This window comes from Oryctolagus cuniculus, chromosome 20, assembly GCF_964237555.1.
Source record: "Oryctolagus cuniculus chromosome 20, mOryCun1.1, whole genome shotgun sequence".
In the NCBI taxonomy this organism is placed as follows: domain Eukaryota; kingdom Metazoa; phylum Chordata; class Mammalia; order Lagomorpha; family Leporidae; genus Oryctolagus; species Oryctolagus cuniculus.
In genome coordinates this window covers 48,972,646-48,999,010 of record NC_091451.1, presented here as the reverse complement: position 1 = coordinate 48,999,010, position 26,365 = coordinate 48,972,646, and the positions used below count along the sequence as shown (strand labels likewise).

At 46.0% G+C, this 26,365-nt stretch overlaps 1 pseudogene and 2 gene segments (V, D, J or C); all 3 read left to right on the top strand.

Annotated features, from left to right (window-relative positions):
• The first annotated feature begins 8,743 nt into the window (after positions 1 to 8,743).
• On the top strand, positions 8,744 to 9,286 carry LOC138847245 (Ig heavy chain V region 5A-like). The segment is given in 2 exon segments: positions 8,744 to 8,830; positions 8,996 to 9,286. Coding segments are annotated over 2 exon segments (378 nt in total).
• A 5,458-nt stretch (positions 9,287 to 14,744) lies between these two features.
• LOC103346901 (immunoglobulin heavy variable 3-23-like) overlaps positions 14,745 to 26,365 on the top strand; it is a 121,321-nt gene continuing 109,700 nt past the window's right edge. Inside the window, 1 exon segment of the V gene segment in view lies at positions 14,745 to 14,805. Within this exon segment, the coding sequence occupies positions 14,760 to 14,805 (46 nt within the window).
• On the top strand, positions 24,848 to 25,481 carry LOC138847330 (immunoglobulin heavy variable 3-23-like; annotated as a pseudogene).

The window sequence follows — 26,365 nt, the reverse complement described above, 5'->3', positions numbered from 1 at the left end:
AAAAAAAAATCATCTATTATTTTTCACTTTATGTTTCTGTGTGGGAGCAAACTGTTGAAATCCTTACTTAATGTATACTAAGCTGATCTTCTGTATATTAAGATAATCGAAAATGAATCTTGATGTGAATGGAAGGGGAGAGGGAGTGGGAAAGGGGAGGGTTGTGGGTGGAAGGGACGGTATGGGGGGGAAGCCATAGTAATCCATTATTCGTACTTTGGAAACGTATATTCATTAAATAAAAGTTAAAAAAAAAATGAAAAAAAAAATTTCTGATTCCTGGGGCTGCAGGAGCAGGAATCTGGTACTGGGACCCAGAACCACATATGAGAACCTGGCACTCCCCTGGGTAATGTTTGCATCTTAAACACTGCAACTTTCAATTCATTTTTTCCTTTATTTCCATGAAATTTGATGACATAGTTAAGACTAATACACTGCATATTTGTGCAAAATATCATATTCTTACTCTGCTTTACTTTTTTTTAACTATAATCTAATGAATATAAATTTCCAAAGTACGGCTTATGAATTACAATGGCTTCCCCCCATAACGTCCCTCCCACCTACAACCCTCCCCTTTCCCACTCCCTCTCCCCTTCCATTCCCATCAAGATTCATTTTCAATTCTCTTTATATACAGAAGATCAGTTTAACATACATTAAGTAAAGATTTCAACAGCTTGCTCCCACACAGAAACATAAAGTGAAAAATAATAGATGATTTTTTAAATGATGATGAAATCAGATCAGACCTATCGTCATGTTTAATCCCAGTGAGAGTCAGGTTGGGAATTGATAATTTCTTTTTTTTTACAGAAGATCAGTTTAGTATACATTAAGTAAAGATTTCAACAGTTTGCACCCCCATAGAAACACAAAATGAAATATACTGTTTGAGTACTCGTTATAGCATTAAATCTCAATGTACAGCACATTAAGGACAGAGATCCTACATGAGGAGTAAGTGCACAGTGACTCCTGTTGTTGACTTAGCAAATTGACACTCCTGTTTATGGCATCAGTAATCTCTCTATGCTCCAGTCATGAGTTTCCAAGGCTATGGAAGCCTTTTGAGTTCTCCGACTCTTATCTTGTTTAGACAAAGTCATATTCAAAGTGGAGGTTCTCTCCTCCCTTCAGAGAAAGGTACCTCCTTCTTTGAAAACCTGTTCTTTCCATTGGGATCTCACTCACAGAGATCTTTCATTTAGGCCTTTTTTTTTTTTTTGCCAGAGTGTCTTGGCTTTCCATGCCTGAAATACTCTCATGGGCTTTTCAGCCAGATCTGAATGCCTTTAGGGCTGATTCTGAGGCCAGAGTGCTGTTTAGGACATCTGCCATTCTATGAGTCTGCTGAGTATCTCACTTCCCATGTTGGATCACTCTCCCCTTTATTTATTCTATCGGTTTGTATTAGCAGGTACTAGACTTGTTTATGTGCTCCCTTTGACTCTTAGTCCTTTCATTATGATCGATTGTGAACTGAAATTGATCTCTTGGACTAGGGAGATGGCATTGGTACATGCCACCTTGATGTGATTGAATTGGAGTCTCCTGGTATGTTTCTAACTCTACCATTTGGGGCAAGTCAGCTTGAGCATGTCCCAAATTATACATCTCTTCCCTCTCTTATTCCCACTCTTATGTTTAACAGGGATCACATTTCAGTTAAATTACAACACTTAAGAATAACTGTGTATTAATTACAGAATTAAACCAGTCATGTTAAGTAGAACAGACAAAAAAACTACTAAGAGGTATAATGTATTAAGTTGTTCATTAGCAGTCAGGGCTATGCTGATCAAGTCACCATTTCTCATAGTGTCCATTTCACTTCAGGAGGTTTCCTTTTTGGTGTTCAGTCAGTTGTCACCGATCAGGGAGAACATATGGTATTTGTCCCTTTGGGACTGGCTTACTTCACTCAGCATGATGTGTTCCAGTTTCCTCCATTTTGTTGCAAATGACTGGATTTTGTTGTTTCTTACTGCGGTATAGTATTCTAAAGAGTACATATCCCATAGTTTCTTTATCCAGTCTACCGTTGATGGGCATTTAAGTTGGTTCCAGGTCTTGGCTATTGTGAATTGTGCTGCAATAAACATTAGGGTGCAGACCGCTTTTTTGTTTGCCAGTTTAAATTCCTTTGGGTAAATTCCAAGGAGTGGGATGGCTGGGTCGAACGGTAGGGTTATCTTCAGGTTTCTGAGGAATCTCCAGACTGACTTCCATAGTGGCTTGACCAGTTTGCATTCCCACCAACAGTGGATTAATGTCGCTTTTTCCCCACATCCTGGCCAGCATCTGTTGTTGGTGATTTCTGTATGTGAGCCATTCTATCCGGGGTGAGGTGAAACCTCATTGTGGTTTTGATTTTTTCATGTGTCTGTTGGCCATTTGGATTTCCTCTTTTGAAAAATGTCTATTGAGGTCCTTGGCCCATCTTCTACGTGGTTTGTTTGTTTTGTTTTTGTGGAGTTTCTTGATCTCTTTATTCTGGTTATTAACCCTTTATCTGTTGCATAGTTTGCAAATATTTTTTCCCATTCTGTCGGTTGTCTCTTCACTCTCCTGACTTTTGCAGTACAGAAACTTCTCAATTTGATGCAATCCCAATAGTTGATTTTGGCTTTGACTGCCTGTGCCTCCCGGGTCTTTTCCAGAAACTCTTTGCCTGTGCCAATATCTTAAAGGGTTTCTCCAATGTTCTCTAATAACTTGATGGTGTCAGGTCACAGATTTAGGTCTTTCATCCATGTTGAGTGGATTTTTGTGTACGGTGTAAGGTAGGGGTCTTGCTTCATGCTTCTGCATGTGGAAATCCAGTTTTCCCAGCACCATTTATTGAATAGACTGTCCTTGCTCCAGGAATTGGTTTTAGATCCTTGATCAAATATAAGTTGGCTGTAGAGGTTTGGGTTGGTTTCTGGTGTTTCAATTCTGTTCCATTGGTCTATTCATCTGTTTCTGTACCAGTACCATGCTGTTTTGATTACAACTGCCCTGTAGTATGTCCTGAGATCTGGCATTGTGATGCCTCCGGCTTTGTTTTTGTTGTACAAGATTGCTTTAGCTATTCGAGGTCTCTTGTGCCTCCATATGAATTTCAGCATCATTTTTTCTAGATCTGAGAAGAATGTCTTTGGTATCCTGATTGGAATTGCATTGAATCTATAAATTGCTTTTGGGAGAATGGACATTTTGATGATATTTATTCTTCCAATCCATGAGCATGGAAGATTTTTCCATTTTTTGGTATCCTCTTCTATTTCTTTCTTTAAGAGATTTTAATTCTCATTGAAGAGATCTTTAACATCCTTGTTTAAGTTTATTCCAAGGTATTTGATTGTTTTTGTAGCTATTGTGAATGGGATTGATCTTAGCAGTTCTTTCTCAGTTGTGGCATTGCTTGTGTATACAAAGGCTGTTGATTTTTGTGCATTGATTTTTATATCCTGCCACTTTGCCAAACTCCTCTATGAGTTCCAATAGTCTCTTAGTAGAGTTCTTTGGATCCTCTAAGTAACGAATCATATCATCTGAAAAGAGGGATAGTTTACTTCTTCCTTCTCAATTTGGATTCCTTTAATTTCTTTTTCTTGTCTGATGGCTCTGGCTAAAACTTCCAGAATTATGTTAAATAGCAGTGGTGAGAGTGGGCATCCCTGTCTGGTGCCAGATCTCAGTGGAAATGCTTCCAACTTTTCCCCATTCAATAGGATGCTGGCTGTGGGTTTTTTATAAGTTGTTTTGATTGTATTGAGGAATGTTCCTTCTATACCCAATTTGCTTAGAGTTTTCATCATGAAAGGGTGTTGTATTTTATTGAATGCTTTCTCTGCATCTATTGAGATAATCATATGGTTTTTCTTCTGCAGTCTGTTAATGTGGTGAATCACATTGATTGATTTGCGAATGTTGAACCATCCCTGCATACCAGGGATAAATCCCACTTGGTCTGGGTGGATGGTTTTTCTGATGTGTTGTTCTATTCTATTGGCCAGAATTTTATTGAGGATTTTTGCGTCTATGTTCATCAGGGATATTGGTCTATAATTTTCCTTCAGTGCTGCATCTTTCTCTGGCTTAGGGATTAAGGTGATGCTGGCTTCATAGAAAGAATTTGGGAGGATTCCCTCTTTTTCGATTGTTCTGAATAGTTTGAGAAGAAATGGGATTAGTTCTTCTTTAAATGTGTGGTAGAATTCAGCATTGAATCCACTCGGTCCTGGGCTTTTTTTGTTGGGAGGGCCTTTATTGCTGTTTGAATTTCTGTCTCAGTTATGGATCTATTTAGGTTTTCTATGTCTTCATGGTTCAATTTTGGTAGATTGCCTGTGTCCAGGAATCTATCCATTTCTGATAGATTTTCCTGTTTGCTGGCATACAAGTCCTTGTAGTAATTTCTGATGATTCTTTTTATTTCTGTGGTGTCTGTTGTTACGTTTCCTTTTTCATCTCTGATTTTATTGATTTGGGTCTTTTCTCTTCTTTTTTTAGTTAGTTGGGCCAATGGGGTGTCAATTTTGTTTATTTTTTCAAAAAACCAGCTTCTCGCTTGGCTGATTTTTTGTAATGTTATTTTGGAGTCAATCCTGTTAATTTCTTCTCTGATTTTAATTATTTCTCTTCTCCTAGTAGATTTGGGTTTGGTTTGCTGCAGTTTTTCTAGGTCCTTGAGATGCACTGAAAGCTCATTTATTTGGTACCTTTCCAATTTCTTGATATAGGCACCTATTGCTATAAACTTGCCTCTCAGTACTGCTTTTGCTGTATCCCATAAGTTTTGATATGTTGTGTTGTTATCCTCATTTACTTCCAGAAAGTTTTTGATTTCTCTTTTGATTTCTTCTATGACCTAGTGTTCATTCAGGAGCATGTTGTTCAGTCTCCATGTGTTTGCATACTTTCTAGGGTTTCCTGAGTTGCTAATTTCCAGCTTCATTCCGCTGTGGTCTGAGAAGCTGCATGGTATGATTCTAATTCTTTTAAATTTGCTGAGACTTGCTTTATGGCCTAGTATGTGATCAATCCTAGAGAAGGTTCCATGCACTGCTGAGAAGAATGTAAAGTCTTTAGATGTAGGATTGAAAGTTCTGTAGATATCTGTTAGATCCATTTGGGCAATAGTGTCGATTAAATCTGCTGTTTCCTTGTTGACCTTCTGTCCGGATGATCTGTCTATTTCTGAGAGTGGAGTATTGAAGTCCCCCAGTACTATTGTATTGGGGTCTAAGTCTCCCTTTAAGTCCATTAACGTATCTTTTAAATAGACTGGTGCCCTGTAATTAGGTGCATATACATTTATAATAGTTACATCTTCCTGTTGAATTGAACCCTAATCATTATATATTGTCCCTCTTTGTCTCTCTTAACAGTTTTTGTATTAAAGTTTATTTTGTCTGATACTAATATGGCTACACCTGCTTTTTTTTTGTTTCTGTTGGCATGGAATATCTTTTTCCAACCTTTCACTTTCAGTCTGCATGCCTCTTTGTTAGAGAGATGTGTTTCTTGTAGGCAACAAATAGTTGGGTTGTATTCCTTGAGCCAATCAGCCAATCGGTGTCTTTTAACTGAAGAGTTAAGACCATTAATGCTTAATGTGACTATTGATATGTAGTGACTTTGACCTGCCATTTTCCCAGAGATATTTTCTAGTATATGCTTTGAGCTTCCCATGCTCTTTTACTGGTGGTTTTTCTTCCTTTACCTTCTTTCATATTGATGGCCGTGTTTCTGTGTTTCCGAGTGTAGCACATCTTTAAGTATCTTTTGCAGGGCCAGGCGAGTGGCCACAAAGTCTTTCAATTTCTGTTTGTTATGAAAGGTCTTTATTTCACCTTCATTCACACATGAGAACTTAGCAGGATATAATATTCTGGGCTGGCAATTTTTTTCTCTTAGCACCTGTGCTATGTCTCGCCATTCCCTCCTAGCCTGTAGTGTTTCTGATGAGAAGTCTGCTGTGAGTCTAATTGGAGATCCTCTGAGAGTAATCTGATGTTTCTCTCTTGCATATTTTAGGATCTTTTCTTTATGTTTCACTGTGGTGGGTTTAATTACCACGTGTCGTGGTGAGGATCTCTTTTGGTCATGTTTATTGGGGGTTCTATGAGCTTCCTGTACTAGGATGTCTCTGTCCTTCTCCAAACCTGGAAAGTTCTCTGCTAGTATCTCACTAAAAAGGCCTTCTAATCCTTTTTCTCTCTCCATGCCTTCAGGAACTCCTAGAACTCGAATGTTGTTTTTTTTTAATAGTATCCTGTAGATTCCCAACAATATTTTTTAGATTTCTAATTTTCTCTTCTTTTCTTTGGTTTGACTGTATGTTTTCCTGTGCTCTGCCTTCTAAGTCCGATATTCTCTCTTCTGCTTCGCCCATTCTATTTTTAAGGCTTTCTAGTGTGTTTGTCATTTGAGCTATTGAGTTCTTCATTTCATTTTGATTTCTCTTCACTATCACACTTTCCTGTTCTACTAGTTTCTGCGTTTCATTTTGATTCTTCCTTAAAATTTCATTTTCATGAGAGAGATTTTCAATCCTGTCCAATAAGGATTTCTGTAGTTCAAGGATTTGCTTTTGAAAACTTCTAAATGTTCTTATCATAAATTTTTTGAAATCCGTATCTTGCATTTCGTCTATCTCATCATCTTCATAATCTTGGCTTGGGGTGTTTTGTTTATTTGGAGGCATCATAGTGTCATCGTTGATCTCGTTCCCTCGATTTCTGTGTTTGTTGCTTGGCATAGTTAATTCTTCTTTCGTCACTGTGCTTTTTTTTAATTTTTTTTTTTTATTTTATACTATGTCTGTGTTAAGTGGACTGCCTGCTGTTGGAGGAGCCTTGGAGGCTTGAGATGGGTGTGGCCTGAGAGCTCTGCTTGGTTCTTCCGGGTTACGGGTGTGCAAAGGTGACACCCTCAGTTTATGTGTGGTAAATCTCTATTTATTTATTTATTTATTTATTTATTTTATTTTATTTTATTCAGGAGGTAAGTAATACCGCACCACAAGGCTGTGCAGAATTGATGGTATTTAGCTTCCGATCTCTGGCTTCTACCCAAAGAGTCTGTGCAGGCTCTGTTTCTCCTCTGGACTCCCACTGGGTTGCCTAGGCTACTGAATTGTAGTGACTCAGTTCCTTAGGTCTCCCTTATTGTTATGTAAATCCAGAGAGGGGGCCTGCTCTTTGTCTCTTGCAAACCTTGCAAACTCTTGCAAACTCTTGCAAACCTTGCAACCTTGCAACCTTTTCAAGGTTGGCGGAGAGAGAACCCCCCCACCTTTTTTCCTTCTCTCCTGTAGTCAGTCTGGTGAACTTTCCCACTCCCCTCTAGATTCTGACCACCGTTTCCCCGTCAATGTCATGGGTTACTGAGCTCATCTCCCCTTCCAGGGCCGATGTGTGGACTTGGAGCCCTGGGCATCCCAACTCTCCCTGCTGGTGTCTATGTGACATCCACTCCCCTTCCTGCACTGGCCCACAGACCCTGCGGTTCCTGAGGCTCGGCTTCTGGGCGGTGAGCGACCTTGTTCTCCCAGTAGGTCCTCCGAGTCACAGCCACAAGATCCAGAAGAGTTTCCTCTGCAATTTTTTCCTGATCCTTTTTCTGAGGCTACCGTAACTCCACTTTTATTAAACTAAATTTTCCCGGACTCTCGGTGCGCGCCCTCACTATTCCGCAATCCTTTCTGCTTTACTTTCATTTTCACTCATATAAGATTTTCAGATATTTTGGTAAAAAACTAATAAAAACTCATTCACCTGGGCCCCACAGAACCTACAAACTCAAGACCTTCGACTTCTGCCACAAAACTTGCATGATGCACAGGGCTGAACTGGATGAATCTGTTGTGAAGGAGTCCAAAGGGTTTCAGGCCTTAATGTGACGGGAGGAGGTGGGCCCGGGGCTGGGTGACACAGAGGCAGTGGGCAGCGCCGTGGGATGTGATATTTGCTCCTGGCATAGGTGTGATGAGGAGCGAGAGAGGCACAGGTGAGTCTCACTCACCACACACTTTCAACATGTGCGGCTGCCTCTGTATCTATCAAGCTCAACAGCATTGCCAATGGAAGCAAAATTTCCCAGGAAAGAAATTGTGAAGAACAGACAGACAGACACTGGCACGTGGAATACCACACTCAGATGCACTTGCGTGGAACCTGGTCCCCTGTGCATCTCTCTGCCAAAAACGGAATCCACCAAAAGTGCTCCTTGTTCTGCTGCTGGCAGGGAGTTCTGCAGACCTCACCAGGAAGCCCCCGTGAGTGCTGAGTGTGGACTGGGGCAGAGCTGAGTCCTGTTGGTGAGGGGGCAGATCAGGTGCTGGACTCCTTTGAGCACATGGAGTTGGGGACACATCCAGAGTCTGATGATTTCTCCTGTAATGTTGACGTGGGCCAAGAGCTCAGGAAACCCATGAAAACATGTTGTAGGTCCATTCACATAAAAGGACTCAAACAGGGTTCTTTGTGCAATGAGAGCACACAATATATCACTTGTCCCATATATGAATAATATAGGACTGCCATGGGACACTCTCATCAGTCTGGGCCCTGTCCTGTCTGAAGCATCTGACCCCATGTCTGCTATATAGGGGCAGTACATGCACATAGGGCCTCCCTCTGCCCATGAAAACCAGCCCAGCCCTCACCCTGCAGCTCTGGCACAGGAGCTCCAGCCCCAGGACTCCCAGGTGTCCACTCAGTGATCGCACTCAACACAGACGCTCACCATGGAGACTGGGCTGCGCTGGCTTCTCCTGGTCGCTGTGCTCAAAGGGAATGATGGAGAACGCGGGGCACTGAATCTGGGAGAGGATGTGAGTGAGAGACACAGAGAGTATGAGTGACAGTGTCCTGACCAGAACATCTGTGTTTGCAAGTGTCCAATGTCAGGAGCAACAGGAGGAATCCGGGGGAGGCCTGCTCAAACCTGAGGGATCCCTGAAACTCACCTGCAAAGCCTCTGGATTCTCCCTCAATAGCTACTGGATGAGCTGGGTCCGCCAGGCTCCAGGGAAGGGGCTGGATGGATTGGATGCATTTATGCTGGTAGTGGTTGCACAGACTACGCGAGCTGGGTGAATGGCCAATTCACCATCTCCAGCGACAACGCCCAGAACACCGTGAATCTCCTAATGAACAGTCCGACAACAGCGGACATGGCCACCTATTTCTGTGCCAGAGACACAGTGAGGAGCCCTCAGGCTGAGCCCAGACACAAACCTGCCTGCAGGGGCGCGCACCGCCACCAGGGGGTGCACAAGACGCACTGAGCAGACTCAGACCCATTCCCAGATGCAGTGGGAGGTGAATCCCTAATTCTCCTGAGGAAATTGGGGTTTGCGGTGCTACAACTGTTTCCTACGTTCCGATCTGGATGGATGATTCTGTCCGTAACACCGATAACTGAGCAGAAGTTTTGGTATCACGGGAAGACGTCACATGAAGAAAATGGAGTCGTTTCTGGAGGAATGAATGACATCTCTGGGGTCCCAGCATCTGAGACCTGAGGGAGCTCTGGGCACCCGGGGAGGCTTTTCCTGTCCAAATCAAAGAGGAGCTCTCCGTGGAATTCTCTGATGACGTCATCTGGGACCCTGCTGAGAGCCCAGGGGCAGTGTGGAGCCAGTCAGGGGCTATGGATGCTGCAGTGTTTCACATCCATGCCCTCCCCTCCTGCACAGCTGGGCCCCTGAGGGGCAGAGCTGACCCGTGGTCCTAGTCCCTGGGGCTCCCTTGTCCATTCTCTACAGCTGTGCCCTCGTCTCCCTTTCACTTCCTCACCCTGAACTCACAGGTTGAGGTCCACATTGTCCAAACCCCAGGTCAGGGATTAACCTGCAGCTCAGGGGTGGCTCAGGCTGTGGCTCCTAGAACTCCTGCTTGTTCTTCCTCACTCACCTCTCCTGGGATCCCCAAACATGCTCTCATTTGCAGGCAGAGGTGGCCGTTGGTAGTGCAAGGGGTCAGACTCATGGAAAACACTGGGTGTGGAGAGGTCTTGTTCCCCACACTCTCCTGGCCTTGTCTCCATCTCAGGGAGACCAGCAAGTGGGACAGCCCAGTGAAGTCTGCACTAGATCCAGGTGGTTCTGGAATGTGTCCCTGTGAGCCCACCAATGATCCAGCCCTGGAGCTGCATCCCTGCTGCATGAAGAGCCTGCCCCAGAGACTGTGTGTCCAGAGACCCCGACTCCTTCCTCCAGGGAATGCCCGCACCTGTTTTCAGCCATGCTCCTCCTTCTGTGGAAGTAAAATTGTCCTTGCAACTCTCAACTTTATCATCATCAGGAATGAACAAATTTTCTGCTCTTCACAAGGATACTGTATCAACCCCATGTGTTTACAAAATGTCTCCTGCAAAAATTCAATTGTTCTCTCATGTAGGAATCTTGCAGAAACCGAAGCAATTCTCTCAGCTGATGTAGAAATGACTAAATCTGAGTGGTTCTGTCTAAATTTGGAGACAAAGGAGAGTCTCTGTTTCAGGTGGGAACAGATGAGTGGCTAGTATGTTGCTATGCACCCGTTTTTTTTTTTTTCCGCATGTTGGTTCCATAATGTAGTACCCCAGAGGGGAGGTGTGTGGAGCTCACAGCTGTAGAGGCTTACGTCCAGGATCAGACAGTGAGAATGTTGTGCCATGAGGCATGCTAATATTGTGAACATCATACAGTGTTCAGGCATCCTAAGAGTGTGAACAGGGATGGGAGAGACTCCATCCCCACACAGAGCTTCAAACGAGACCAGGGCTGACTCTAGCAGCACTGTGTTCTGTGCTGAAGCTGGGGACCCAGGGGATCTACTGTGATCTCCTCCATAGCAGATTCCCCAGAAATGAACAAATCTCACTAGGCCTCACTCGCAGAGCTCCCGCACTTCTCCCACAGTCACCCAGGAATCACTCCAAAACACGCACACTTTGAGGACACACTCTGCCACAGGCAGAGGAGGGAGGTTTCCTTCTACAAGCATTGTAGGCCTGATGACACAGAACCTGTTGTTCAGGATGAAGCCAGTTGTGTAAAACAGGTATTTTGAGACGTTAGAAGACTCAGGGCCAATTTTAAACACAGCTCATGCAGACAGTCCTTTTCTTCCTTTGGGATACAGGCTACTGATCATACATTCTGTATGAAAATAGTTACTTCCATGTGTGTGTGTAGGCTGCTCACGTCTCATCGGTCCACTTGCAGTAGAGAAGCTCTGTAGTTTATGCAGCATCATCAGAAAAGGTTTTCTTACGTTGCCTGATCTCTGGAGATCCAAAAGGGAAATCATGGACAGACAACTATCAGGGAGATTCTGCCCTGTGTTTCCTTCCAGTAGTTGTACAATGGACTTTGCATCTGATGTCAGATCCTGGTTGTTCCATGCTTTTCTTGTAAACATCCAGACCATGCACCCCCTGTCAGTGCTATCATGTTGGGGCCATGCTGAGCACTGATGCTGTGAGGACAAACCACATCCACCCCCATAGGCTGCTCCCAGCATTCTGTGTGGTCCTGGTCAGTGCACTGGAGACCTCAGCTTCCTCCATGAGGCCCTGACACTGAATCCACTCATGGTGGGAGTCATCACTGGATGCACTATCCAGAACGATGTCATTCCACGTCTCCCAGGCACCTGTGCTAGTTTAACTCAGTAGTGGTCAGTGTGGGGGTTGCCGGGGTGAAGGAACCTCATCAGACCTCCTGACTCAGTGTTCTCCTGCAGGCACTGGGGCCCCAGCAGTGTGGCCCTTCCACCTGTCCTTACCCTCCTGCACAGCAGAGCCCACCGCTCCACCAGGTCCTCTCCCTCTGCTGCTGGACCCTGTCCCTGACTGTCACTTCCCCATGTGCCATGGTTCTCCTCCCCAGTCCTCAGCTTTGGGGGTGGAGCCATCCCCTGAAGATGCAGACTTCTGTGTCTTGGGGGATCAGTGCTGGCACAGTGTCTGGGGTGGACTCTGCTCACGAACATTTTCTACAGGATTCCACCAGGACATTGGTCATGACGGTTTCCTCCTGCAGGTGAATCATTTTCTTAATCAGTGGACACAGAGGAGCAGGGTCTGGGGTATTGAGGCTGAGGATGCTGTTCCTGCAGAGCCGTGAGCAGAGCCAGCACTGCTTGGTGTGTGTGTGTGGTCTCTCCAACTGAGCAGCTGAAGGCTGCATGTTAGGTGGAACTTACCCTCCATACTTGATGCACGGAGCCTCCCATCATGCATGTGGGGACCTCACCACCCAGTGGTCCCATTGAGAGGGGCTCTAAGGAGGGACAAGTCCATGAAGGTTCTGCCTGCATTGAAGGGACTATGAACCTTAGAGAGACCCTCCCATACGTTTGTGGTTCCTGGGGCTGCAAAACCAGGAATCTGGTATTGGGTGCAAGAATCACATGTGAGACCCTTGCACTCCCTTGGGAGAGGTGCACATCTTAAACAATGCAACTTTCATTTTATTATTTACCTTATATCCATGAAATTTGATAACAGCATTAAGATTAATGTGCTGCACATTTGTGCCAAATACAATATACTTACTGTAATTTATTTCAGTTTTACTATTATCAGATTTTCAGATATTTTGGTTAAAAACTAAGAAACCCTCATTCACCTGTGCCCCACAGGCTTGCAAACTCAGGGCCTTCGACTTCTGCCCCTGGAACCTACATGATGCTCAGCGCTGAACTGGATGAAATCTGTTGTGAAGGAGCCCAGAGGGGCTCAGGCCTTAATGTGACTGGAGGAGGTGGGCCAGGGCTGGGTGACACAGGAGCAGTGGACAGGACCGTGGGATGTGATATTTGCTCTTGGCGTAGTTGTGATGAGGAGTGAGAGAGGCACAGGTGAGTCGCATCCCACTCACCACACACTTTCAACATGTGGGGCTGCCTCTGTATCTATCACAACCTGACAGCATTGGGAAGCAAATTGCCCAGCAGAGAAAGTGTGAAGAACAGACAGACAGACACCAGCATGTGGAACACCACACTCAGATGCACCTGCGTGAAACCTGGTCCCCTGTGCATCTTTCTATCAAAAACAGAATCCAGCCAAAGTGCTCCATGTTCATGAGCTAACTGTTGTGATTGAGGTCAATGTAGTTGGAGATGGGACTGCAAATGTCTAGACATGGCGCCCTCAGATGGCTTGGACACATCCCTCAGACTTCGTATTCCCTGTAAGCAACAGCAGGATTTGGCAATTTTTAAAAAAGATTTATTTTATTTACTTTATTTAAATGACAGAGTTACAGAGAGAGGTAGAGACACACAGAGAGAGGTCTTCCATCCACTGGTTCTCTCCCCAGTTGGTCACCATGGCCGAAATTGTTCCGATCCGAAGGCAAGGGCCAGGGGCTTCTTGGGGTCTCCCATGTAGATTCAGGGGCCCAAAGACTTGGGCCATCTTCTACTGCTTCCCAGGCCATAGCAGAGAGCTGGATGGGAAGAGGAGCAGCTAGGACTAGACCGGTGCTCATTTCAGATGCCGGCACTTCAGGCCAGGGCTTTCACCCAATGTGCCACACACCAGCTAAAGTATGAGACTGGTGAACTTTTGGGGTGGGAGTTCACGGACTGGCACTTTTTGGTCCATAACTGATATTTCATTGGTGTTAATATCCAGCACACAGGTGTTTTGATGTGTACTCAATTCTTAACACACACACTAAAACCTAAAAAGCCATGAATTGCTTTTTTAAAAAAAGTTATTTTAATGACATTCGACTTCAAATTTGGAAGAAACACATTCATGTGCCAGTATCTTCAAAGGCTGCTCTTACATAAATCCCACCCAGTCACAATTTAACATCATATACATGAAAAACTCACTATTTCAACCCTTCACAGCACATTAACAAATTCATTAGGTAAACTGGACAACCACAACCAATGACGGTACAGAGCGCACATCACTCCTGGAGCTGTTAGGTGGAGTGGGAAGTCCTGTGTGAGGAACAGAGGTGTAGAGTGTGGAGGTGCCTCCTACCAGACTAGAGCCCCTGGACACAGCACAGCCTGTCTGTGATTCCTTCAGTAACTGTGCACATGTTCAAGGGAGGTATCACTCATGCCAATATCACATTTCTGTGCTTGTGCAGACACAACACAGGGGCAGGCACTGTTGTGCAGTGAGCTGAGCCCTTGTTGGGAGCCCACACCCTGTGTTGGAGTGATGGCTCAAAAACCAGCCTCTCCACCTCAGGCCCTGTGTCCGGAGGGTAAAAACGTAAAGGTGGGGCTGGTGCTGGGACATAGTATGTTGCAGACCAAATCTGCAGTACTGGCATCCCACATGTGCAACGGTTCAAGTCCCAGCTGCTCTACTTCCAATCCAGCTCTCTGCTACAGCCAGGGAAAGCAGTAGAAGACAGCCCAAGTCCTTGGTTCCTTGTACCTGCATGGGGATCTGGAAGAAGCTCCTGGCTCCTGGCTTCCAAGTCGCTAAGGTCTAGCTGTTGCGACTAATTGGAATGTGAACCAGAGGAAAGACGATTGCGCTCTCTCTCTCTGTGTCGCTATCCATCTCTCTCTCTCTCTCTCTCTCTCTCTCTCTCTCTGCCTCTCCTTCTCTCTGTGTGTAACTTTGACTTTCAAATAAATAAATAAATGTTCACAATATAAATTAAGGGCCTGAGCCAGGGATTGGAACAGCGCTGGCTGTAGCTGCCATTTGGGGAGGGAATAAACAGAAGGAAGACCTTTCTCTCTGTGTCTCTCTCTCACTATCTATAACACTGAACACAGACACTCACCATGGAGACTGGGCTGCGCTGGCTTCTCCTGGTTGCTGTGCTCAAAGGTAATGATGAGGAACGCGGAGCACAGAGTCTGGAAGAGGACGTGAGTGAGAGACACAGAGAGTGTGAGTGACAGCTTCCTGACAATGTCGTCTCTGTTAGCAGGTGTCCAGTGTCAGGAGCAGCTGGAGGAGTCCGGAGGAGGCCTGGTCACGCTTGGAGGAACCCTGACACTCACCTGCACAGCCTCTGGATCCGACATCAGTAGCTACAGCATTGGCTGGGTCCACCAGGCTCCAGGGAAGGGGCTGGAATGGATCGGATACATTAGTTATGGTGGTAGCACATACTACGCGAGCTGGGTGAATGGTCGATTCACCATCTCCAAAACCTCGACCACGGTGGATCTGAAAATGACCAGTCTGACAGCGGCGGACACGGCCACCTATTTCTGTGCCAGAGACACAGTGAGGGGCCCTCACACTGAGCCTAGACACAAAACTCCTGCAGGCGCCCGGGGCTCTACCAGGGAGCGCATAAAACGCACTGAGCCCAGATTCTGCTCCTACACAAGCGCAGAGGGAGATGAAGCCCTGGTTTCCTGTCAGGAATTGGGGTTTCCTCTCCTGTAACAGTTTTGAGGGAAGAATTCTACTTTTTGATTCTGTCCCTCCCAACTTCAATGAAGGGGAGAAAGTTTGATGTAAAAGGAAGAAGTCCTAAATGAACAATTTGGTTCATGGACAGCGACTGTGCTCACCAGGATCAGAGATGTGGGAATATTGAGGACACTATTGAGTCTCTTCCAACCTGACTCAGGACAGCACCCTCAGGGCACTGAAAGCTTTGGACAGTTTCAGTTTTCCCTGTACAAACAGGGACAGCTGAGACAGGGCCATTGATCTGTTAAACAGCACCTATTCCACTCATCCCTCTCCTGCCACAACCAGCAAGTGTGCACTGAACCAATCTTTGACTTTACATGTGGGTGATCCACACTCACTTTCTGCAGACTTTAACCCGACCTGCATTTCCCCTTTAATCCTGGAACAGTCTGTGGTCCCTGTGTGAATGTCACAGCACTCAGGGATGTACTGCAGCTCAGCTGTGTATCAGGCTGAGCTTCTGCAGGCCCCTGGGAAGCCTACAGGGACTTCCTAATCCTCTAGGTCCTGGGACCCTCCTGGGGGGCTCCCTGTCTGAACTCAGGAGGGGAAATGCCCTGGACATCAGCAGTCAAGGTCATAACTGAATGGAAAGTGTTTGGTGTGCACTTCCAGCTGATCTGGTTCTCCTCCAGTGTCGTGGGACCCCCTGCACCTGCTGTGGTTCAGGGAGAGCAGAAAGTGGGACACACAGTGGCTATGCACTCTGGGGATGGAGTTCACATCATGGGGAGCTGTGTCTGTGGGTCCACCATGACGCCCAGTGTCCTGAGGCTGAGTCACAGCTGCAGGAAGAGCCAGTCCCAGAGACCATGTGTCCAGAGTCCCTGCTCCTCACTCCATGTCTATGCTGATGAGTCATCAATCCACTTTAATATACAGAGGGAGACACCCAAGCTGCATATCACATTGCTGGATGGAGCATATTTGCACGCTTTCCCACACTTGTAACTGACAATGCACCCTGGAAGACAGTAGATGATGGATGTGTTATGAGGCCCCATCACCAAGGTGGGAACACTGATGCAGTTCCATGCTCCTGGGTTACAGCTGCAAGGCTAAGTGCACTGCCTTTATTTATCATCTCCATAAAACATTGGCAAACACAACACCAGTATTCAGAGATCTGAATCTTCATGACTGGCCATTGTTCATCCTTTTATCCCATGTAGGTAGCATCACATATTATGTGTCTTCCTGGCCTGGATGGTTAGCAGAGTGTACTTTTACTTACATATTATCCTAGGCACATTATTCTCCAGGAACATCCAAGTTGTCCAAAATTACAGAATTTCTTACTCTTTACTGCTTATACACTTCCTTTTAAAATGTAACTTTGTCCATTTCTTTCTTTTTCCATTCTTGCTTCCATGAGATGTCACTGGATCATATGTGTGAACTCTTTTGAATGACGGTGCTTTAAATGAAAAGGAACTGTAGAGGTGTTTGCCACAGTGACTGCAGATCCCGTGGACACCTCCCTGGGATTTCATATTCATTGTACCATGCAATGGTGCTTGAACATCATGTAATAATTCTATTTCTAGTTTTTGATGCTTTTCCATAATGGTTTTACTAATTAACCTGACACAGACTTGTACCAGGGTTATCATCTCTCTCTACCTCCATAAAACATGTCAGCTCTAGTATATCTGGTAATAGCCATTCTAACAGGAGCGATGGGATGTCTCATTGTGCTTCTAACATGGACATACATGATGGTCCAAAATTGATAGCATTTTATATGTCTGTCTATATATCTTCTTTTAATAATTTATAGAAATGATATAAATTTTAAAATTTATCATTTTATTTGAGACCTTGTCTTTATGTATTTGTCCAAAACCACAGAGAGACTGAGACTGACAGTGATCTTCTAATTCCTGTGTCACTTCCCCAATGGCTACAAAAGATTCAGCTTGGTCAGGTGACAGCCAGGTGCTTGGAATTCTGTCCAGGTGTCCACATGGCAGTACTTGGAACTTCACCTATGGCCTCCCAGAGTGTGCTTAGGCAGGAAACTGAAACTGGAACCAAACTAGGACAAAGCACTAAGCATCCTGACATGGGAGGCAGGAATCCCTCAGGCTCACTCCAGTGCTGCTCCTGTCTCCACCTTATCATCACTGCATTTAAACAATTGATTTCTTCCCTTTGGATCAGTGGCTTGAGATCTTTCAACATTAGGAAATAGGCTCCTAATCATATGTATAATTAATCTTCAATTTATTTTAAGTATCTATTTTATTTTAGAGACTGTGTTATAGCAAGAGAGGGAGAGACCAACGGATGTAGAGTGAGGCTTCCGTCCACTGGTTCACTTCGTGAATGGCTCAAAGGCTATGATGTCTGAGCCTGAAGCCAGGAGCCTGGAACTTCCTCCAGTTTCCCACAGGGCTGGAAGGGGACAAACACTTGGGTCATGGTACACAGTGATCACCATTGCACTGCCTACATCTGTGAGTTCAAGCTTGTGGACTGCATATATAACTAATGTCACATACTATGTGTCCACATCTACCTGGATTATATCTTTTAGTATGTATGCTCCAGGCTGACCCACATTTCCTAATGACAGAACAATCTCCTTCTTAACACTGAATAATATCCATGTCCAAGTGGGAAAGAATCCATTCACTGTTTTATGCGCACTTGTTCTTTGTAGACTGAACTATTGGGAACACAGCTGCATTACCTGAACGCAGGACTGCAGGTGAATTGTGACACAGTGACTACCCAGTGCTTGAGTTGAACTCAGAGTCATGGTTACAGAACAGGGAAGAGGGGGGAACACAGGGCAGCTGATACCAGGGCACAAAGCACCACGCACAAGAGGAATAACTCTGCTCCACACCACAGTGGGCAGACCAGTTCACTAGAACACACATCACTTTTCACAAATAGCTAGAACTGGGGCCTCAGGGCTGCCCAACTCAGAGTGATTGAAAGGAGGTGGAAATGTGAACAACAGTGAGTTGATCTGTACCCATTTCTACGACACACAGATTCCAATAGCACACTACACCCCACTACCATGTGCAGTGCTCTGTGTTCAGGAACAGTTTTAAACTAAGGCAATGGATGAATAAGGAAACAAAACATAGTTAACCTTAAAAAATACACTTGCAGTCTTTCATCTCTTTAAAAGTGGGAAGCAGGCATTAGGACAAAATTGGCTAAGTCCCCAGTAGGGACACCTGTGTTCCCGTGAGAGAACTGACTGAGTCCAGCCTCACGGCTTCCCACACTTTTCCCTCATAATGCATCATGGGAAACTGTAGGTGATGCTACAAGCAAATGAACCCCTATGTCTGACGTTGGAATTACAGTCACATTTTCTTGCTCCAGGGTTCAGAAAGACTAACTCCTAGATGTCATAGGCATTTGGGATGTCTGGGGCTGTCAACCCAAAGGCAGAAATTTCCCATTGTCACCTTTTCTGTCCATCTCTACATTTCTGTAACTCTCACTCCTTCTCTTTCTATCAATGTCCCAATGTCTATCATACAGATGAAAAGGAACTAATGGGTACTTAAATAAATGAGGAACATGACATTGCTAACACTGGATATTAAGGGTACACACTGAATTAAGATGAAACAATGTATTTGCCTTCAACTTTTTAAAATTATGATAACATAAAAATTCGTATGATCTGAATCCTATCATAGCCATCACCCTACATACCCAGGACAACCACATCTGCCCTGGGCCCTGTCCTGTCTGAGGCATCTGAACCCAGCCTGCTATATAGGAGCAGTTCATGCAGATAGGGCCTCCCTCTGCCCATGAAAACCAGCCTAGCCCTCACCCTGCAGCTCTGGCACAGGAGCTCCAGCCCCAGCACTCCCAGGTGTCCACTCAGTGATCGCACTCAACACAGACGCTCACCATGGAGACTGGGCTGCGCTGGCTTCTCCTGGTCGCTGTGCTCAAAGGTAATGATGGGGAACCCGGGGCACTGAGTCTGGGAGAGGACGTGAGTGAGAGACACAGAGAGTGTGAGTGACAGTTTCCTGACCACAACGTCTGTGTTTGCAGGTGTCCAGTGTCAGTCGCTGGAGGAGTCCGGGGTAGGCATGGTCAAGCCTGGAGGAACCCTGACACTCACCTGCACAGTCTCTGGATTATCCCTCAGTAGCAATGCAATAAACTGGGTACTGCAGACTCCAGGGAAATGGCTGGAATATATCGCAACCATTGGTAGTAGTGTAGCACATACTGTGAGACCTGGGCGAAAAGCCGATCCACCATCACCAGAAACACCAACCTGAACACGGTGGACCTGAAAATTACCAGTCTGACAGCCTCGGACACGGCCACCTATTTCTGTGCCAGAGTCACATGAGGGGCCCTCAGGCTGAGCCCAGACACAAAGCTCCCTGCAGGGGCGCGCGGCTCCACCAGGGGGCGCACTAGACACACTGAGCCCAGATTCTGCTCCTGCACAGATGCAGAGGGAGATGAATCCCTGGTTCCTGTCAGGGGACAGTTTTGAGGGAAGAATTCTACTTTTTGATTCTGTCCCTCCCAACTTCAATGGCGGATTGAAAGTTTGATGTAAAAGAAGAGGTCCTAAATGAACAATTTGGTTCATGGACAGCGACTGTGCTCACCAGGATCAGAGATGTGGGAATATTGAGGACACTATTGAGTCTCTTCCAACCTGACTCACGACAGCACCCTCAGGGCACTGAAAGCTTTGGACAGTTTCAGTTTTCCCTGTATAACCAGGGACAGCTGAGACAGGGTCGTTGTTCTGTTAAACAGCAACTATTCCACTCATCCCTCTCCTGCCACAACGAGAAACAGTGCACTGAACCAACCTTTGACTCTACATGTGGGTGATCCACACTCACTTTCTGCAGACTTTAACCAGACCTGCATTTCCCTTTAATCCTGGAACAGTCTGTGGTCCCTTTGTGAATGTCACAGCACTCAGGGATGTACTGCAGCTCAGCTGTGTCTCAGTCTGAGCTTCTGCAGGCCCCTGGGAAGCGTACAGGGACTTCCTCATTCTCTAGGTCCTGGGACCCTCCTGGGGGGCTCCCTGCTTGAACTCAAGAGAGAAATGTGCTGGACATCAATAGTCAAGGTCATCACTGAATGAAAATTGTTTGGTGTGCACTTCCAGCTGATCTGGTTCTACTCCAGTGCCATGGGACCCCCTGCACCTGCTGTGATTCAGGGAGAGCAGAAAGTGGGACACACAGTGGCTGTGCACTCTGGGGCTGGAGTCCACATCACAGGCAGCTGTGTCTGTGGCTCCAGCATGATGCCCAGTGTCCTGAGGCTGAATCACAGCTGCAGGAAGAGCCAGTCTCAGAGACCATTTGTCCAAGTCTCTGCTCTTCACTCTGTATCTGTGCTGACTGGGATCATCAATCCATTTGTTGTCTTTCATCTATTTAGAGTGGGAGACATCCAGCCTGCATATCAGAGTGCTGGATGGAGCCCATTTATACATTTCGCACACTTGTAACTGACAATGCACCCTGAAAGACAGTAGATGATGGATGTGTTATGAGGCCCCATCACCATGAGGCAACAGTGATGCAGTTCCATGCTCCGGGGTTCCAGCTGCCAAGCCTTGAGTGCACTGCCTTCATTTATCATCTCCATAAAACACTGGCAAACTCAACACCAGTATTCAGAGATCTGAATCTTCATGATTTCCCATTTTTGCCATTTCATTATCATTAAATATTTGGTAAATAATATTTAATATAGGCATATGAGGTACAGTGATATGTGTTGAATAAACGAATTCATACTGAGTGGAATAATGAAGTCAGACTTACTGACATGTTTATCACAAAACCCACATTTTTCATGGTAGAATGTAGTTTGTCTAATGTCTTGGTATTCTACAGGCACTATATTCTCTTAACCTCTATCACCATGCTGCACAGTAGATCCCTCAGTGTGTGGATCCTGTGGGACTGAAACTCTGACCTTGCTCCAGCATCTCCTCTGTTACCCTCTCCCTCAGACGTTGGTCTTCACCATTGAACTTCTGCCTTGTGAGTTCATCCTTTAATCCCATGTACGTAGCATCACATATTATTTGGCTTCTTGGCCTGGATAGTTTAACAGAGTGTACTTATCCTGACATATTATCCTTGGATCTTATTCTCCAGGATCATCCATGTTATCCAAGATACCAGAATTTCTTCCTCTATACTATAGCCATATAAACTTCCTGTTAAAATATAACTCTGTCCATTTGTCCTATTATCCATTCCTTCTTAAATGCAAATTTTCCTGGATTATATGTGTGTACTCTTGAGAATGATGCTGCTTTAATTGAACATGGGACTGCAGAGGTGTTTTTCATAGTGAATGCAGAATGTTGTGCCATCAGGCATGATAATATTATGAAGAGCATGGCAGTCTTCAGGCTAATATTTTGAACATGGATGGGAGGGACCCCATCCCCACACAGGACTTCAGACAAGACCAGGGCTGATTCTAGCAGCACTGTGCTCTGTGCTGAAGCTGGAGACCCAGGAGATCTACTGTGATCTCCTCCATAGCAGATTCCCCAGGAATGAACAAATCCCACTAGGCCTCACTCCCAGAACTCCCATCTTTTCTCCCATGGTCTTCCTGGGAGCACATCTAAAACACAACAACTTTGGGACACACTGAGCTGTGGTGGAATGAGAAGGCCATGCCTAGATGGCTGCTAGCAAGCAAGCATCAGTTACTCAGGGATGGCTTCAATGCCACCTGGCAACGGAGCCTGCCTGGCAACAGGGTGTGATTGGATGGCTTCAGATACTGCCTGGCAACAGGCTGTGATTGGTTAGGCATAAAATGCCCCTAGACCAGATTGGCTGCCTCGGCTATATAAGCTGCTGTACCTACTGAAACAAATGAGTCTGCGGGCTGCTCGCCTCTGGCATGCTTTCACCCAACTCCTGGGGTCCTGGTGGTGACCCCACGCCTCTTGCCCCGACCACGCTCCTCCTCTCATAACAAAACCATAGCAACACTGAGCCACACACATATCAGAGAGGTTTGCTTCTATACCCATTGTAGGCCTGATGACGCAGAACCTGTCGATCAGGATGAAGAAGCCAATTGTGCATCACAGTTATTTTGAAACTACAGAAGACTCAGAACCAGTTCTAAACATGGCTCAGACAGACAGTTCCTTTTTATTCCTTTGGGATACAGGCTATGGATCATACATTTGATATGAGAATAGTCACTTCCAATCTGTGTGTAGGCTGCTCACTTCTCAGTCAGTCTGCAGAAGCTCTGTAGTTATGCAGCATCATCTGAGAATGTTTTCTTAGGTTGCTTGAATTTTGAATTCTGAAAGGGGAATCATGGCGAGAACAACATCAGGGAGATTTTGCCCTATGTTTCCTTTGGTAATTTTACAAGGACATTATATCTGACATCAGATCCTGGTTAATTCCATGCTTTTTATGTAAACATCCAGACCGTGCACCCCCTGCCACTGCTGTTATGTTGGGGCCATGCTCAGCACTGATGCTGTGAAGACAAACCACATCCACCCCCAGCAGGCAGCTCCCAGCATTCCATGTGGTCCTGTTCAGGGCACTGGAGACCTCAGCTTCCTCCATGAGGCCCTGACATTGAATCCACTCATGGCGTGGAGTCGTCACTGGATGCACTCCCCAGAGACGATGCCATTCCACGTCTCCCAGGCACCTGTGCATTTCATATGTTTGCCTTTATATTTCTTTTTAAATTTATAGATATGACATAAATTTTAAACTTTATCATTTTATTAATTTTATTATTTATCATTTTATTAATACCTTGTCTGTATGACAAGAGACTGAGGCTGACAGTGATCTAACTCCTGGGTCACTTCCCAGATGGCTACAAAAGCTTCAGCTAGGTCAGGTGACAGCCAGGTTTTTGGAATTCTGTCCAGGTATCCACGTGTGAGTACTGGAACTTCACAATGGCCTCCCAGAGGGGCTTAGGCAGGAATCTGACACTGGAACCAAACTAGGACACAGCACTAAGCATCCTGACACGGGAGGCAGCAATCCCACAGGCTCACTCCCGTGCTGCACCTGACACCACCTTATCATCACTGCTTTTAAAGAATTGATTTCTTCCCTTGGGATTCAGTTGTTTGTGGTCATTCAACATTAGGAAATAGGCTCCTAATGATATTTATAATTAATCTTTCCATTTTTAAAAAAATTTATTTTTTATTTGAAAGGCAGTGTTATAGCAAGAGAGGAAGAGACCATCCACTAGTTCACTTCCTATATGTCAGCAAAGGTGGTGCTGGACAAGCCTAATGCAAAGAGCTGGGAACTTCCTAAAGTTTCCCACATGGCTTGAAGGGGACACACACTTGAGTCATCATTGACAGAGTTCCCAGGTCTGCATCCCAGCAGGGAGCTGGATTTGAAGTGGAGCAAGCAGAATCTGAACCCATGCTCCTGTGTGATGCATGCATAGAGATGTCAGCATAACATGCAGGGCCACAACATTGTCCCCCATGGGTGTCATCTGAAAATACTTTCTCCCCATCGGTGATCATATCCTTGTTCTTCAATCTTTCTCTTTGTTACTCAGAATCTGTAGTTGGATCCATTATTCTTTGTCCATGTATCTTGGTTGCCTGTACTTTGGAGATTATCAAACTATCATTGCTCAAACCAATGGGAACTTGCTTTTGTCCTGTGTTTTCCTCTAGAACTTTATAGTCTCGAGTCTTGCCTTTAAGAGGTTCATCCTGTTCACTCTCTTTGGGATACTGGTGTGAGATGACAGCATGATGAATTATTTTAGGTGCATTCAAGTTTCCCCGACACCATGAAATTCCGCATTCAGTTCCCTGAAACATTTCAGATGACCTCATTGCATGAACTCATGGGAAGCACAGGTGGACATTTGTATTCAAGGAATAATCTGTTTGGAAAGTGTGTGGTGTGGACTTACAGGTTCTTTTTCTGCTCCAGTGTGGTGGAATCCGTTGACTGCAGTGCTCTTAGGGTGAACAGAGGGGGACAGTCCAGGGCCCTGGCTCCGGGGCCAGAGTCCCCATCCCTGGGATTTGGCTGCCAGGGGCTGCCACACACTGACCCACCTGGTGAGCTGAATCAGTGCTGCGTGATGAGCCAGCCCTGGACCATTTGACCAGAATCCCAGCTCCTCCCTCCCTGGCTCCCCCTGCTGTCCTCATCAGTACTTCATCCTTTCCAAGAGAGAAAATTGCCTTCAACTTTTTAAAATAATGATAACATAAAAATTCACATGATCTGAATCCTGTCATAGCCATCACCCTACACACCCAGGTCACCACGTCTGCCCTGAGCTCTCTCCTGTCTGAGGCATCTGACACCATGCCTGCTATATAGGGGCAGCACATACAAATAGGGCCTAACTCTGCCCATGAAAACCTTCCCAGCGCTCACCCTGCAGCTCTGGCACAGGAGCTCCAGCCCCAGGACTCCCAGGTGTCCACTCAGTGATCGCACTCAACACAGACGCTCACCATGGAGACTGGGCTGCGCTGGCTTCTCCTGCTCGCTGTGCTCAAAGGTAATGATGGAGAACGTGGGGCACTGAGTCTGGGAGAGGATGTGAGTGAGAGACACAGAGAGTGTGAGTGACAGCTTCCTGACCAGGACGTCTGTGTTTGCAGGTGTCCAGTGTCAGGAGCAGCTGGTGGAGTCCGCAGGGGTTCTGGTCCAGCCTGGGGGATCCCTGAAACTCTCCTGCAAAGCCTCTGGAATCGACTTCAGTAGCTACTATATGAGCTGGGTCCGCCAGGCTCCAGGGAAGGGCTGGAGTGGATCCGATGGATTAGTAGTGGTGGTAGCACATGGTACGCGAGCTGGGTGAATGGCCGATTCACCATCTCCAGAGACAACGCCCAGAACACGGTGTCTCTGCAAATGAACAGTCTAACTGCCCCGGACACGCCCAGGTATTTCCGTGCAGTAGACACAGGAGGGGCCCTCAGGCTGAGCCCAGGCACAAACCTCCCTGCACGGGAGTGCGGTTCCACCAGGGGGCGCAAAAGACGTACTGAGCCCAATTCTGGTCCGCTCAGAATCAGAGGGAAATGAAGCCCTGATTTCCTGTCATGGAATTGGGGTTTGTTCCCCTGTAGTTTTGCGGCAAGAATCTACTTCCTGATTCTGTCCTTTCCACTGACGTCACTGACATAGAGAAGCTTGATGTGAACAGGAAGAAGTCCTAAACAGACACATTCAGGTTCTTGAACGATGACAGTGGTCACCAGGGTCAGAGATGCAGGACTATCTGGGGACCTCGTGAGTGTTTGCCTGTCTGACTCAGGACAGCGTTCTCAGGGCACTGCCGACTTTAGCACAATTTTAGTTTTCCTTCAAACCCAGACAGACCCGAGACAAAGTCTTGATTTGTTACCTCAGTTTTATAAGTCGTCCCACTCCTCCTGTCAGAGCAGCATGTGTGCTGACCTGAACCAACTGTCTTATTTTAACTGTGGGTGTTCTAACCTCACGTTCCAAGATTTTATACCCAATCTCCATTTTCCCTTTAATCCTGGAACAGTCTGTGGTCCCTGTGTGAATGTCACAGCACTCAGGAATGTACTTGCAGCTCAGCTGTGTATCAGGCTGAGCTTCTGCAGGCACCTGGGAAGCCTACAGGGACTTCCTCATCCTCTAGGTCCTGGGACACTCCTGGGGGGCTCATTGCCTGAACTCAGGAGGGAAATGCACTGGATATCAGCAGTCAAGGTCATAACTGAATGGAAAGTGTTGGGTGTGCCCTTCCAGCTGATCTGGTTCTGCTCCATTGTCATGGGAACCCCTGCACCTGCTGTGGTTCAGGGAGAGCAGAAAGTGGGACACACAGTGGCTGTGCACTCTGGGGCTGGAGTTCACATCTTGGGGAGCTGTGTCTGTGGGTCCAGCATGATGCCCAGTGTCCTGAGGCTGAATCACAGCTGCAGGAAGAGCCAGTC